This window comes from Schistocerca serialis, chromosome 2 (genome assembly GCF_023864345.2).
Source record: "Schistocerca serialis cubense isolate TAMUIC-IGC-003099 chromosome 2, iqSchSeri2.2, whole genome shotgun sequence".
In the NCBI taxonomy this organism is placed as follows: domain Eukaryota; kingdom Metazoa; phylum Arthropoda; class Insecta; order Orthoptera; family Acrididae; genus Schistocerca; species Schistocerca serialis.
In genome coordinates, this window is record NC_064639.1 from 853,683,997 (window position 1) to 853,700,638 (window position 16,642).

The 16,642-nt window shown below is 38.7% G+C and overlaps 1 protein-coding gene across 4 annotated transcripts in view; it reads left to right on the top strand.

Moving 5' to 3' along the window:
• The window catches only part of LOC126458150 (pre-mRNA 3'-end-processing factor FIP1), a 90,952-nt gene that overhangs the window by 46,698 nt on the left and 27,612 nt on the right, over positions 1-16,642 (top strand). For all 4 annotated transcript variants that reach the window (XM_050095010.1, XM_050095007.1, XM_050095008.1 and 1 more), the window contains exon 4: positions 12,443-12,569. In XM_050095010.1, the coding sequence (XP_049950967.1) occupies positions 12,443-12,569 (127 nt within the window). The remainder of the gene's footprint in view (positions 1-12,442; positions 12,570-16,642) is intronic.

The window sequence follows — 16,642 nt, forward strand, 5'->3', positions numbered from 1 at the left end:
CTGGCAGCGCTTAACCGTCCCCCAACCCTACCTGCTATCCCTCCCCCTCCCTGCCCCAGCCTCCTCATTACCCCCACCCAGTTGCCTGTCCCATCATGAACTGTTGCTGCTGCTTAGCTTCCACAGGCTGTAGTCATGTGTGTGTGTGTGTGTGTGTGTGTGTGTGTGTGTGTCTGGTCTTTTTTTTGACAAAAGCCTTGTTGGCTGAAAGCTTATTTTGTGACAATCTTTTTGTTCTGCCTATCTGCGACTCAGCATCTCCATTTTGAATTTGTGTAATTTTGAACAATGTTTTGATGAACTTTATCTATGAATTCATTTGGACTGTTGTCTGTGTTATGTAAATCATTTGTAAGTTCAGTTTGACCAGTTGCACACTCAGTTGAGTGCCTTCACAAGTTTTTCAGCAAACTGCCTTGCCCCTTCATCATTGGAAATATGAACTGTCATATTTGTTCTTAACCCTTAACTCATGAGGTGACTTTCGGTATTGTGTACTACAAGGTGGGGTCTCTGGGACCCATCTGTTTAAACGGAGAGTTAAGGCATAAATCGTTTGAAAATTGTAGTGTAAGTTATATAACATTTATTTTTACAAATGGTGTCATTGATTTTACTGCAATATGCTGGGGTCTACATTTTTCTTTAGCACCACTCAGGACACATTTCATTTTAACCAACACTTGCATCCACCAACTAACAATTTCATCAAACTTATAATCATTAAAACAGACACATTCCTGTGAACATATTTTGTACTTCTCTGGGGGGGGGGGGGGGGGGGGGGAAACAACAAGTCCGTAGTTCATGAGTCACAGTCTCAGGGACTCCAGCATATGTCAGTAATGTGACAACAAAAAACAAAGAAGGTGACAACCAAACATTGTAGGGTTGGCGAGTTAAGGAGGGTAGGGAGCGTATAGAAACATTCCGCCATAACTGACCTCTGAGAATGACTTCTGAATTTTCGTGCAGTCTGAGGGACCACACCTAGTAAAGGGTTAATTGTACTTTGTTCACGCCAAAGAAATGATTTCTTCAAACATGCATTGATTATATCTGCTGGAGATGATTGTGGAATAACTGGAAATGTATGCCGCAAATCTTCAGAAAGTATAACCAATGCACCGCCAATTAATTTTGAATTACCTTGGAGATCTTGCTGCATTCTGTTTGATGCTTTGAATGGCTTTTTGTGCACCATTGTACATTGTCAGAGATGATTACTTCATGCTGTTTTAGAAGTTGACCTTGTCCGGATGCTCTTAATACGTCACAGGCTAGAAGTTATTGTTCAGCAAGATTTAATGGCAGTTTCAAAGCAGAATGAGCAGTTCTTCCTCCTTGTATTAATGGTACCACAATTTCAGAAGATGCCTATGCAAGCACTCTCTCAATTTTGGTGCGTATTTCAACCATTAACAAACTAGTCAAAAATGTCTTTCCAGTACCTCCTAATGCCTCCAAATAGATTACTTCGCCAGTAGCTCTGTGTATGTGATTCGTAATGAAATCATAACCTTGCTTTCGATTTTGTAATAACAGTGGTTTGTTTTGAGTGATGTATTGCAATAATTCATCAACACTGTAACTTTTCTATTTCATTGTTTTGGAATTCAATGTGTCTATTCCATCTCTTAATGAGATGTGCATTCCAAGTTCAACTAAATGTTGTTTGCTTTTTGTTTAGTATTAGTCTTCCAAATAAATAAGTGTTTAGCAAAAAAATCTCTTGATTGATTTTAATTCTGGATAAATGTGTCCCACCTGATGCAATACATCATTGCTCATATTTTCTTTGAATTTCTTCCATAATCTATTTAGATTCAATGGGCTTCACATTGTCAGTACTGCTGGTAATAGATGTCGCACTAGGCCTGCAGTTTGTGTCAGTGCAGCTTCTTGAAGTGCCAACTCCCAATAGTTATTATTTTCCAGTAATCCTAAACACGGGAATGTTTCTCCATATGTTTCACATATGGATGTGAAAATTACCGAACTATCAGTTTAATAAGTCACGGCTGCAAAATACTAATGCGAATTCCTTACAGACGAATGGAAAATCTGTTAGAAGCCGTCCTCGGGGAAGATCAGTTTGGATTCCGTAGAAATATGGGAACACGTGAGGCAATACTGACCCTACGACTTATTTTAGAAGCTAGATTAAGAAAAGGCAAACCTACGTTTCTAGAATTTGTAGACTTGGAGAAAGCTTTTGACAATGTTGACTGGAATACTCTCTTTCAAATTCTGAAGGTGGCAGGTGTAAAATACAGGGAGCGAAAGGCTATTTACAATTTGTACAGAAACCAGATGGCAGTTATAATAGTTGAGGGACATGAAAGGGAAGCAGTGGTTGGGAAGGGAGTGAGACAGGGTCGTAGCCTCTCCCCGATATTGTTCAATCTGTATATTGAGCAAGCAGTAAAAGAAACAAAAGAAAAATTCGGAGTAGGTATTAAAATCCATGGAGAAGAAATAAAAACTTTGAGGTTTGCCGATGACATTGTAATTCTGTCAGAGACAGCAAAGGACTTGGTAGAGCAGTTGAACGGAATGGACAGTGTCTTGAAAGGAGGATATAAGATGAACTTCAACAAAAGCAAAACGAGGATAATGGAATATAGTCAAATTAAATCAGGTGATGCTGAAGGAAATAGATTAGGAAATGAGACACTTAAAGTAGTAAAGGAGTTTTGCTATTTGTGGAGCAAAATAACTGATGATGGTCGAAATAGAGAGGATATAAAATGTAGACTGGCAACGGCAAGGAAAGCGTTTCTGAAGAAGAGAAATTTGTTAACATCAAGTATAGATTTAAGTGTCAGGAAGTCGTTTCTGAAAGTATTTGTATGGAGTGTAGCCATGTACGGAAGTGAAACATGGACGATAAATAGTTTGGACAAGAAGAGAATAGAAGCTTTTGAAATGTGGTGCTACAGAAGAATGCTGAAGATTAGATGGATAGATCACATAACTAATGAGGAGGTATTTAATAGAATTGGGGAGAAGAGGAATTTGTGGCACAACTTGACTAGAAGAAGGGATCGGTTGGTAGGACACGTTCTGAGGCATCAAGGGATCGCCAATTTAGTATTGGAGGGCAGAGTGGAGGGTAAAAATCGTAGAGGGAGGCCAAGAGATGAATACACTAAGCAGATTCAGAAGGATGTAGGTTGAAGTACGTACTGGGAGATGAAGAAGCTTGCACAGGATAGAGTAGCATGGAGAGCTGCATCAAACCAGTCTCAGGACTGAAGACCACAACAACAACATGTTTCACATACATATCCATCAATGTTTTTAAAATCTATGAAAATTGTTTTTCTACGTATTCCATGTAGTAGATGTAGTGGTATTTGGAGATAGAAGCAGTCAGCATTTTTTGGACGTGCTGTGTCCACTCATCTCAATGCATCACTTTTATAGATTCCTTCCTGGTCCTTGACTGGATTTTCTTACTTCCTTTGTTGAAATATTTGTCTTGTTACATTCTGTGTATAGTATGCTTGTACATGGGCAACAGCAATTTTCTTGCAAGTGGATCACATGAAGAAAGTTGGAAAATTGTATTTAATGTGTTTACTTGTCCCAGTGTGCCACTTGTGAAAATTCCTTCATAACCTTTGACTGGAGTTTTTTACTTCCTTCATTGAAAGTTTTGTCTTGTTGCATCCTCTCTGTGGTTTATTTTATAAAATATACTCGTTGACCATTTTTGAAATACACTGCCAAATAAACAACTGCTGGTTTTTGATCATGTGTTGGAAAGCCCAAAAATTGCCAAGCCATTTCATTACAATTTCTATATCTGTCCCTTTGTTGTCTCACATTTATTTTTTCCCATTGAAACAATCATTTTCTGGAAATCGTCTTCTCTATTTAGGATATTCATCTTCTCCTGTTGTGTCTCGTTTAAATATGGTCTAAGCTATCTCTTTGTAACTTGCCTCCATTATACATGGTGACTCAATTTTAATTCTTCACATGGAGCATGAATTATGTTTTTTCACTGTTATGCAATAATTCTGTGTCCTCGTTTGGATTCAGTAATTTATCTTAGGTTACATGTAAAAATTAAATGGAACGTGTAACCTAAGATAAATTACTGAATCCAAAAGTGGACACAGAACTGAAGTGGGAACCATGTAAAATACGAGTGTTTGCTCTTTCCAACAGTACATTGTTCATCCAAATATCTCAAATAACATAATAGTTCTGATTTTTTAAAAATAGGATTCTTCTTTTTGATACACCCTGTACTTGTGTGAAATCTTCTGCAGTTCTTCAACGAGTTCTTGACTCACACCACTTACATTTGCACAATGTTGATTGACTTCCAGGTGCTTGTCACCAATAAAATACACTTGCAAAAATTTATAATATTTGTTTGACAATGGTAACAAAGATTCTGTCTGTGGTAGCCTTGTCCTTTTAATCAAAACCATAGGACCGAATTTATGTTCTTCACTGCTCATCAAAATAGCACAAAATGATGTAATTTGAAAACAAGCACTGTACACTTTCACATTTTTGATTCCGGAGTTTCTCAAGTCGTTTAATGATATAATTCTGGTGGAGGCACTTTCAGTGGTGTTAGTCAAATTTTTGTACTTATGCAACATATTCCTGATGTTGTTAAATTTCTTGGTATCACAGAACTAACACACTTGCATTATTTTGCCAATGACAGTGCTTTTCAGTGAGATAATACTTTAATCTCTACTTCTGCCTTGCATTCTTGTACACTATTATTTTCTTCATGCACTTGAGATAGTTGTCTTCCACGAACTTCACTCACGGTAACTCTTTGTAGTTCATTTCATGATCTTGTTTCTTCACAGTTTCTTTCTCCCTGCTGGCTCAGTGTCACTCATTTCTCATGTCTACTTTCATCTCATTGGTCATCTGTTAAGTTTTCTCTTAATCTATTTATTCTCATCCATTGTGAAGCTAAATGTGCTTCTTGGTCCTCGTCTGTTGCATTTCTTCCTCATTCTTCATTTCCTTCTTTTCTATTCGCTGCTGGCAAGATCTCCTCCTCTTTCACATTTTGGCATCCTGTTAAATTTTGATATTATAAGTGGCATTTCTGTGTGAGTGCGTTGCTGCCACATATATTCAACGTAGTGCAACTCGGCTGCGAGTAAATAAACACTGACCTGTAAGCAAGGGATTAGTGTGGCATTTGTATGTCTCTGATGTGCATGCAGTAAGTGCGAAAACATGAACTATGTTGATGTTATTACCAGTTGTGTCCAAACAGGACCAATGTGCTGTTATTCATGTCTTGGCTGCCAAAGGACAAACACCAATAGACATCATTCGTAGAATGAAGAATGAGTATGGGGCAGCATATCTGTCGAAAACCATCACTGTGGAATAGTGCGCCAAGGGATACTACTGCTTCATGATAATGCTCATTCCTGTATTGCAGATTTTATAAGCAGAAGTTATGCCAGCTCAAATGGGCGACAGAGGTGTTACCTGCTCTATAGTCCTGATCTCCGCCAATATGATTATCATGCTTTTGGTCCCTTAAAGACATTGAAGGGTCAGTGATTCCTGTTGGGTGAGTATGTGCAGTAGGCAGTTAAAAATTTCTTCACACAGCAGGAATGTTTTACCAAACATATCTTCAACCTGGTATATTAGTGGGATGATTGCCTCAATGCTTACAGCAATTTTATCTGATTCGTGTACCAGTTCTGGACCGTACAGCCTTTGGATGGTAAGTTTTTGATCTCCCCTTATACTTAACACACTGAAATTCTTTTTAGTACACTGTTCACTACCTGAAGCAATTCACTTTCACTTAAATTTATTTTACGTGGTGTCACTTTTGTTTTTTCCTGCTCCAGTCTAAACATTTCCAAAATTATACTGATGTAGGCATCTCACTTGTTCATATGTACCTTTCTGAGCTGGAACGTATCCCACCAGAACAGGATAATGGAACATTCTGGAAAATTTTAGAACACACTTGGAGATTCTGTAACATAATGGGGCATTCTTGAACCTTCTGGAAATCTCTGGGACATTATACAGTGTTCTAGAAGGAACGTTATGGCCAGCCTCTGTCACTTTGACACTCCTTTCCCAACTGCCCATAAGGAGTCCATTGGCGCATAGCTTCTTTTACCCCATCTCTCTGAAGTCAACCTCTGCAGTTCCAAAACAAAATCAACATGGATGGGGGATGGAGGGCTACCATACCATATAACCCACATGGGGCTGTGTAGGTGGACTGCAGAACTACAGAAGCATACGTGGACAAATCACTCTTCACATATGTACTTGAGTAAAAGTTGACCTTGAATATAAGACACCCCCCCCCCCCCCCAATTGTTTAAGCGACTCCTTGAGAAAAAGTACCTACCAAAAAGTTAACATTATACCTATTCCAAACTTATAGCATTTATTGATTGTCTAAATTTTGATAATACTAGGAGAAATAAAATAAACCAAAAGGAAATGGTTTACATTAATTTTTGATATGTTTCCTCTTCTAGCTTTCTGGTCACTGTTTTTAATAGCCGTCGTCACCACCACCATATCTTCATTGTCCCAATATACTACAATCCTATAAGTAATGCTCTCATAGGAACAACAAAAACAAGATCACCACACATACAAGTGCATTGATGTAGACATTCCTTCCACGTTGCATATGTGAATGGAATGGAAAGATACTCTAATTTGTGGTGCAGTGAGAATTTTCACAGTGGTTAACGGAGTACAGCTGTCGTCATAGACACAGAAAAGATTTGCAGTAACCAGTGCTTACACTGAATCCTTCACACTTTATAATCTGTCAGTTCTAATTTCGTATGTGTACTGTGATTCAGGGAATACAATAATACAAATAAGCAACTGTTTAAATATTGTTAGATACTTTACTGTATAAAGTTTATTTTGAGTAGTATACTAAAGGAGTTAAAGCAGCGGCTGGAGGGACAATGCACTTCTCACACTGGTGTTGTCAATATTAGCCTTCAGTCATGAACAATTGCAAGTCCTTGCCTGCACATTTTGAGCCAAACCCACCACACGAACAATGTTCTGGACACCACTGTCCGACATCTGTTTGAGATGGTCATGGAACAATGCGTTACAGGATGCTTGCTTGAAAATGACGTGTTAAGTCACAATTGGCTGATAGCGCACTGAGCAAAAAATTTTGCATCCAAAAGTGTATAATGACTCATTTAAAAATTTATGTTGGTTGTAGAACCATGCCTCAAGAAAACGTTTTATAATACTGCAGAGAAATAGCAACATTTACTCCATTGTGGATCCTTTTCACGTTTAGTGTATTTTCATTTGAATATCAGTGTGTACAATTATGAAATGATAGATTGCTACTCACCGTAAAGATGACATGTTGAGTTGCAGACAGGCACAACAGAAAGACTGTTACAACTACACTTTTTGGCAAAGCCTTCTTCAGAAAAGAAAGGAAAACACTTAGCACATTCACACAAGTGGACACACCTCACAAATGACATGACCAGTATCTCTGACCACTCTGGGGACCAAGATAAGTGTATAATCATTAGTGCTAACATGCCTCGAAGACTTATTGTATTGGTGTTATATGTATAACAATGTCATGGATACAGTAGTTGCATATACAGGGAGTCCTAAGAGGAATGGTCAATATTTAGGGATGTAACAGGAACCATCATTCAAAGCAAAAAAGTCTAGTAAACATGGACTCTTAAAACACATACCTTAACAGCTATGAGCCCTTCTTCATCTCTGGTTCTGTGTAACAAATCTCTTCTGCTGCAAGCTCATTGCTTTCCAGATTTTGGGACGAGATAATGTATAGATCAAAAGAAGAAAAAAATGTCTAGTAAACATGGGCTGTAAAATGCACATTTTAAGAGCACTTGGCACTTTTTCAGTAGAAGATTAAGGACTGCTCATAGCTCTTAAGGTATTCATTTTAGAGTCCATGTTTACCAGACTTTTTTGCTTTGAATGGTCATTCTCGTCATATTCCTGAATATTGATCATTCCTCCTGGGACAACCTGTATATACGAGATAGCATGTATTTATCTCCGTAGTCTGCTTCCAGGCTGGTCACTCATTGTTACATTCTCCTGATTTCCACTTATTACATTTTAACATTTTTCTGAACTTTCATATTGTTTGATATAATCTTAAAAGATTTCCTGAATGTGTGGTTGCTTTTTTCATTGTTTTTCTGGATTTTTAACTTTTTATAATTTTTGTTCTTTAGATTTCATTTTTACCTCTCTTTACACCACCTTCGAGAACATTTTTGCTTATATTGTTACCTTTGGCCCAGGTTTGGAACCTTCGAACTAATGCAATATGTTGCAAACGATTAAAATTTTTGGAAGCTTAACAGGTTCTGTAAAATAACATAAAAAATTTGTGTCTTTATTTAGCGTATCTCAAAGAAGCACTATTCTGTTTTGTTTGTTCTCGTTTCTTCGCAATTTCTTGTTCATTCAGATAAACAATAACCAATATCCCCTCAGAATCAGTTCATTGTACTAGATGATGTGTTGTTACAAAAGTTAAGACTTACCACATACATGATATTTCATAACACATCTCTACACCACAAAATTACATACTTGGCACAGCTAAGTAAAATCAAGACATTGCCCTTGGGTACTGCAAGAAGCCAAAGAAATGGGCCAAGCCAACCAATGAAGTTACTCAGTCTGCATGCCGATGAAGTGAAAGCTACTGTGTATGCATGTAGGCAGTTACTTCCCATTGTCACCAGGCCGGGCGACCAGAGGCCCCAAAGTACCAACACAGAAGAAAGACAGAATGATCACAGTGCATGTGGCCCAATTACCTCATGCCAAGGTCATGGTTGTATTACGATTTAGTGCTGTAGCATAACAAGCATGGGCCAGGATCATATAAATCTTCTTTATTTTCCGTTAGAGGTAGCTCAGTCTGCCGGCTTCTACGTATGAGGAGGGATCCATGACAGTCCTCAGTCTTCGCGTCTGCCGATCTGCGATTACCATAGGACTGCTTATCTTCTCCTGTGGACTTAGATTCTGCTAACTGTGGCACTGTGCTCACGCAGAGGCCATTGCTGACGACTTAGTACTCTGGAACCAGTGGGCCTCCTCGTGGCCTCTAGTTCATGACTGAGGATATGCTGCCACTCATCCACTTCCCCTTAGTGCTCCATAGCTGCAACCTCTGGGCACCTTTTAGTGACTACAATGTGGCACAACAGTAGTGTGTTGTTTGTCACAGACTGGATTAACTGCTAAAATTTATTTGAAAAGCAGAAAAAAAGTCAGTTTCAGGGTGCCGATAATTTGGATGTGAAGTGAAAGTCATGAACAAGTAACATCTGGGACACATCCGCACCCCACTTGGGCTTGTCCACATGACATGGGATTCTTACTGCAGCAAGAATCAATCTTTATTTCCATAGCAGAGGAACCGAAAAGAAGCCATTAATTCAGAACAGTGGTTTGAATTGTCCTATGGGCAGTACTCATGTCAGTTCCCAGCAGAGCACCCAGGTGAGTAGCCATCTCAACCAGGCATCGTAAAAAGTGAAAACAGTGTATTTTAACAGGACACGTATTTATTCTTATTATTTGGTTGGAAGGTTTGTTTAAAGTGTCTCTCATCTCACCATCCCAAGCCATGATGGTGTAGCTGGGTCCCTAAAATCCTTTACGGGACTCACCGTGACACACCTTATGTATAGAAATAAAGGCATCACGCAAGCTACTAATCCCCCCGCCCTCCCCTTGTGGAGTATCCCATTGTAGCAAAAGTGTACTACACCATTAATTATTGTAAAAGTATGCTGATATGTAGCGTCACTATGCACATACCTGTAAACACTGTGGAGCTTCAGAAGGAATTTGCCAGGTGAAGCAAGTGAATGAAATATAAAACAATGTGATGGGTAACTGGTATTTTGGGAAATACGACTACATTTATATTGATTTATGATAAAATTTCAGATTTCCTGTAAAAACATGGCCTTTTGTCTTTCCAAATCGGTCATTTGACAAGCTGAGAAATATAACAACAATTGTCAACAGTAAGCATCCCACTCTTCACATTGTTTATTGAATGGTGGTAAAGCTGTAAACACAAGTGACGCAGGAGATACTCCTGCTACATTTGCAAACCATTGTAATGCCTGTAATGTAGCTCTTGCTAGCTCCTGATAAACCTTCATTGTTTTGTGTTAATAGTTGTAAGTGTTCCATTTTTGAAAAACCTGCACCTCTCACGTAGTTACAAAAGTTTTCAAATTTCGATTTGCAAGTGTTGTGAGCCCCGAGTTGTTGCCACGTTTGTAAAGGCGAATGACACCTGAGCTAGTGGGGACCTACCCCAGTTTATTTACAAGAGATTTAAATTAAATGCTCTTGGAAACAGCTCAAGCTAAAACCATACCCCAAAGCAAAGGTCAGCCCATGCCATATCAAAGTTCCGCCTGTGGCAAACAGAGTCCATGCGATGAGCTCCTGAGACAAACCAGTAGCACTGCACTCCACAGATCACACTTTAACTGATGTAGACCAGTCCTGTGCTTGCTTATATGCTGGATTCGAGGCATGGTCTTGTCAGAGGGTCCTCCTAATGATTAGTGTACTCTGGGTAATGGTGACAACACAGCTGGCAACAGTAATGTTACACCAGTTACATTGTTTCCATAATAGCATCAGATGGCATAATTACAAATGACATTTTATTTTATTGTGAAGCTGTGAAAAATGTTTCACTGAATTGCAAGAGATATGTTGGCAAGTCAGAAAAAGCCTCCACATTCTTCTTTACAAATGTGAATTTTTCCAGTTTTAGAGAAACCTTTACTTTTATTAGTGCTGTAAAAATAGTACAACCTCACATTATTTCCAGATGGGCATCTGTACCTCTGACAAAATTTACCACAATATGTCTTTTGAAATGCTAGGACCCTTGACTCATTAACGAGTGGGTGTTGTTGCCTACACCTAGTCAGCTTAACTATTTATAAATGATCAGGCTACATACGAGGGGAAGTCAATTATTATCCAGCAAAGTAGTTATAAAATTTTATTGTAATCAAATAGGAAACTTACAAGAACATCATATTTAGACATAGTCTCCTTGCATTTCAACACACTTGGTCCATCACTGTACAAGCTTCCTGATGCCCTCATAAAAGAAGGTTCTCAGTTGAGCTGCGAACCAGGAATGCAACGCTTCTTTACTGCTTCACCCAAGGCAAATCAACGGCTGCATAATGCCTGTTTGAGTGGACCAAACAAGTGACAGTCAGAAGGGGCAAGATCGGGACTGTATGGAGGATGATCCAGTACTTCAAATTTGGGTTTCTGGAGCGTTTCGACAGTGTGGGCAGCAGTATGCAAACAGGCACTGTCGTGCAACAACACAACACATTTTGACAGCAATCCTCGGCATTTGCTTCGAATTGCAGGCTTTAGCCTGGCAGTAAGCATCTCACTGTAATGTACACTGTTTATTGTTGCGCCCCTTTCCCCATAATGTTCCAGTACTGGACCTTGTGCATCCCAATAAGCCGTCAGCATCAGTTTTCCTGCAGACAGTTGGGTTCTTAACTTTTTCTTACACTTCAAATTTTGACGTTTCCATTCCATACTCTGCCGTTTACTCTCCAGCTCGTAATGACAGATCCATGTTTCGTCACCAGTAATGATCCTGTCTAAGAAGCTGTCCCCCTTTGTTACTGTAGTGATCCAAATGTTTTTTGCAGATGTCCAAGTGCATTTGTTTATGCAACTGTGTGAGTTGTTTTGGGACCCGTCTTGCACAAATTTTATGAAACCCAAGTCTGTTGTGGATGATTTCGTAGGCAGAACTGCGACTAATTTGCAGAGGATGTGCCACCTCGTCAATAGTTAATCGTTGTCTAAGAGAATCATTTCACGTGAACGATCAATCGTTTCTTTATTTATGGCAGTAAACGGTCGTCCAGCTCCTTCATCGTGCGTAACACTTGTGTGACCATTTCAGAATTTTTCAATCCATTCGTAGACACTCCATTGTGGCAAAACACTGTTGCTGTACTATACTGAAAGTCTTTGATGAATTTCAGCCCCTAATACGCCTTTCGACCACAAAAAATGGATCAATGAACATTGCTCTTCTTTGGTGCAAATAGACAGCGGAGCAGTCATGATTAACAGCACTGCAGCAATAACAGAACTAACCTAGTAGCTTGAAAATTGCAAAGATATAACAACAAATAAGCAAAGCAAGTGTCATCAACGTAAAACGACAGTACTTCCAAAATAAACAAAAATCTAACTAAGTTGCAGATAATAATTGACTTACCCTCGCAGTTTCAAGTTAATAGGTGGACACAGAATTGATATCACCAGATGCGTACATACATGTTAAACTGAATTGAAATACAGTAATTTAATTCTTTCAATTCCATAGCAACCAGGAAAATTTTCCATTGAGGAATTTGAAGCTATAGGCACCATTAATGGAGTGCCTGCACATGAATTTAATCTTGATTCATTGGAAGACAAACCATGGAGAAAGCCTGGTGCTGATATTACAGGTAACAGTAGAAGCTTTTCTGAATAGTCTGTGTTATGTTATCTCATGATATAATTTTATGTCATCATGTATGTGTCTCCCTTATTCAGTTTCATTTATATGAAAACAAAAATAGTCTTTTATTTAAACTTCCTACTGTTTGATAAAAATGTTCCTCTTCACTTTAGAAGTGAAACCTATTGTTGCGTGGTGTAAGTGTGCCTGTTCCAGTTCAAACTTCATGAGAAGATTTTTACCACAATTAAAAAATTCACATTTTGAACAGAGTATAAAGACATAAAAATTTTAAAAAAATATATTGATTAAGTTATAAATGGTTTTTGTAAGACTGTCACCATATCCAGGATGCAAATGATAACTCTTTACAGTGTATACAGTGATAAGAAGTCTAGACAAATGGTTTTATACAGGACATTTTGGCTCTGCCTGGACAGAAATCTACCTCAAATTGGCCTACAAAAACCACTTGCACTGAAGTGAATGTACATCACGTAAGATTTTTAATATTGTCTTCCTCTCTTTGTGCAAATTATTAGTCGTAGAGACCATTTTTGTGGGAAATTTAATGTAGTTTAATTTTGTACTAGGCTAAACAGTTTCCCTAGAGGATGCGGTTTTTGAGTTATTCAAGGCACCCCCACACTCAACGCCCACCGATCAGGATTTTAGGTATGTTGCTCATGGTACTCCGGCCTACCACTCTACAAAAATTTGAGACTCCATGAATTATAGCCCACATAGGAGGTTTCTTGGTCTTCATTGACTCGGCTATTATGCCACCAGCTAGTCATACATTTACAAATAGTAAAATTGACGTGTGTGTAAATTTTACCATACAGTTTGGTGAATTTTAACAGTATAAAATTAACAGCTAAATCTTTTTGTTTGCCTGGCTTTCTTAAAATGAAAGTGCTATGCTTTCAAAGCTAAACATATTATCTTTTGCATAACACATTGCCCTGTCATTACCTTTACAGGAAAATTTCAGTCCAAAATTCAGCCCCTGTACATTTTTGTTCACAAAAATCAAAAAGTTGCCGATTGACTGCTTTGAAATTTGATGCAACATTACATGTGATTACATGAGTGTTTTTATATACCACTTTCATTCATATATACATATGTAAATAAGTGTGTAATACGTAATGGGGAATCTTGCTAAGTTCTTGACTGATTGACTTCAGATTTTTGCACAATACTCTAATGAACCTTCAGACAAACAGTATGATATGAGGGTGTTACCAAAAGTCTCAAAAAGTACTTGATCTATTTACTTCATAGTTTCACACGTACAGATGACGTGCTGTACTTGCTTTCTTCCTCCCCTGATGGTTTGCACAGAAAACAATAAAATTGTATTTCTGGGTTATCATAAGAATACTGTTACAGAATCTGAATTTGCAATAACAGTATATAAGGCTCAAGGTTGAGGGGGAGGGTGTGAGTAAAGGGACATAGAGAGCAGATAGACAGAGTGATAGGGCAGTAGGAGATGGGGAGAGAGGGGTGGAGAGAAGATGGACAAGAGGAGGAAGGAAGTGATGGATAGAGAGGGGGGAAGGAGGAGGAGATGAAAAAATAGGGGGAGGAGGAGGTGGAATGAGGTGGGGGAAAAGGAGATAAGGACGTACAGGGTGATCCATCTGAAGTTTCGGATGAGATTATCTCGAAACCTATACATCAGGTAAAAATAGTGGGTAAGACAAGTTCGTAAGCTCAAAGGGGGACAGGAAATGATACTACATGTAACCTCCAGCCCCTGCCCACTTGGGTGGGCTGGGGGACAACTTTTAAATCTTAAATGGAAACCCCCATTTTTTATTGCAGATTCGGATTCTCCATAAAAAAGTAATCAAGTTTTGTCTGAAACATTTTTTTAAGCCATTGACAGGTGGCGCTGAAATTGAGAAAAATTAAAATTGGGGATGAACTCAGATTTATTTAGAATGATCTGAGGAGGCCGCATTTAATCGATACAAAATGTGCACCAATTCTTTCATTATGCCAAATTAAGCTATTTTTTTTTACACACAATGTATCCTACCCGCCACAGTTTTTGGTGGCAGGAGGCGGAATGGTATTAAAACCTCATTAGGGAACTCATCACAATTGCATTACTCACCCACCTGTTGCGCTACCGTGGCCAAACTGTGAACTATGGCTCAGTGTAAAGGTCATTGCGATGCAATCAGATGTCACTTCACTTTCAGGTTGTGAACCGTAAACATCAACTGACAAAAGTAAATTATTCTTTAGCAAAACATGGCTCACTATCCTCCTACAGAGATTGTTGATGTGATGTTAATTTTAGGTGAATGCCATAACAATTATGCTGCAGCACTGCAATTGTATGCGGATCGTTTCCCAAAGAGACGACATCCAAGCGAAAACATTATTCAAAACTGCAGTCAACATTCTTTAAATGGATACATGCACCATACACCTTGACATCGCGAATACAATGAAAATGATGCTCGTACCCTTACTGTCCTCGCCTGTGTTCACCTGGATTCCGAAATTAGTAGTCGTGCGATTCAGAGACAAACTGGAATACCGAAATCAATTGTTTTGAAGATTTTGAAGGCACATAAATATCGTGCATATCGTATCACACTGACACAGGCATTAACACCGAAAGATATGCAAATAGGCGTGCATTTCTGCCAATGGGCCTTGGAAATGATAAGATTTTTTTTAGATACGTTATGTTCACTGATGAAGCCACATTCAAAAACAATGGTAAATTAAATCATCATGATTGTCATTATTGGTCCCCTGTCTATCCACACTGGCACAGACCCATTGACAATCAACACAAATGGTCGTTAATGGTCTGACATGGAATTTTAAACGGTTACTTGATAGGACTGTAATTTTTTGACCAAAATGTTACTGGGGAATCTCATTTACAACTCCTCTGCCATGATTTGTTGGAGCTAATGGAAGATGTTGATTAGAAACTAGGCAACAAATGTGGTTCCAACAGGACAGAGCAGCTCCCCATTACGCTAAAAATGTGCGGAATGTTTTAAATTTAAAGTATCTTGGTCAGTGGATAGGATGCGGTGGACCAATTCAGTGGCCTCCACGTTCACCAGGCCTAACATCTCCTGATTTTTTTCTTGTGGGGTTATTTAAAAAATATTGTTTATGAAAGACAGTCCACAACCAGAAACAATATGGAGCAAGGCATTTGAAGAGTGTGTGCTGCCATACCACGGTATGTGCTGCTCAAAACTGTGGGCAACTTTCGCAAACGATTGACTTTATGCATTGAAGCAAATGGGGGTAATTTTGAAAAATTTCTTCATGTCTAATTTCATTAATTAAGCACCCTAAATTGGGAGAGGCAAGGGGACTCTCACTACTGAAGCACCCCAACATGTGAAGCACCCCAGGGGAACATCATTCTACTACGTCCATGTCATTGTTCCTGGGTAACACTAAAAGTAAGATACAGTACATTTTGTACAAAAATAGCTTAATTTGGCTTAATGAAATAATTGGTGCACATTTTTTATCGATTTGAATCGTCTTTCACGGATAATTCAAAATAAATCAGAGTTCTTCCACAATTTTAATTTTTTCTTGATTTCAGTGCCATCTGCCAATGGTTTAAAAAAACGTTTAAGACAAAACTTGATTCCTTTTTTATGGAGAATCCGAATCTGCAATAAAAAATAGGGGTTTCCATTTAAGTTTTAAAAGTTTCCCCCCGCCCCACCCAAGGGGGCAGGGGCTGGAGGTTACGTGTAGTATCATTTGATGTCCCCCTTTGAGCTTACGAACTTGTCTTACCCACTATTTTTACCCGATGTATAGTTTTCGAGATAATCTCATCCAAAACTTCAGATGGACCACCCTCTATATCTAGTTCCTGTACATATTAGAAACATGTGCTTTCTCTTTTCTTTGTTTTCCATTTAACCAGACTGAGGCACAGAAATGTGTAGAGGGCGTTAGCACACAGGGAATGAACTTAATCAGACTGAGCTAGAGTCATTTGCAGTGATGAGTCTAAGATTAGCACCTTTGGAAGTGATGGAGTTAAGTGCTGATCTAAGAAGGGGAAAA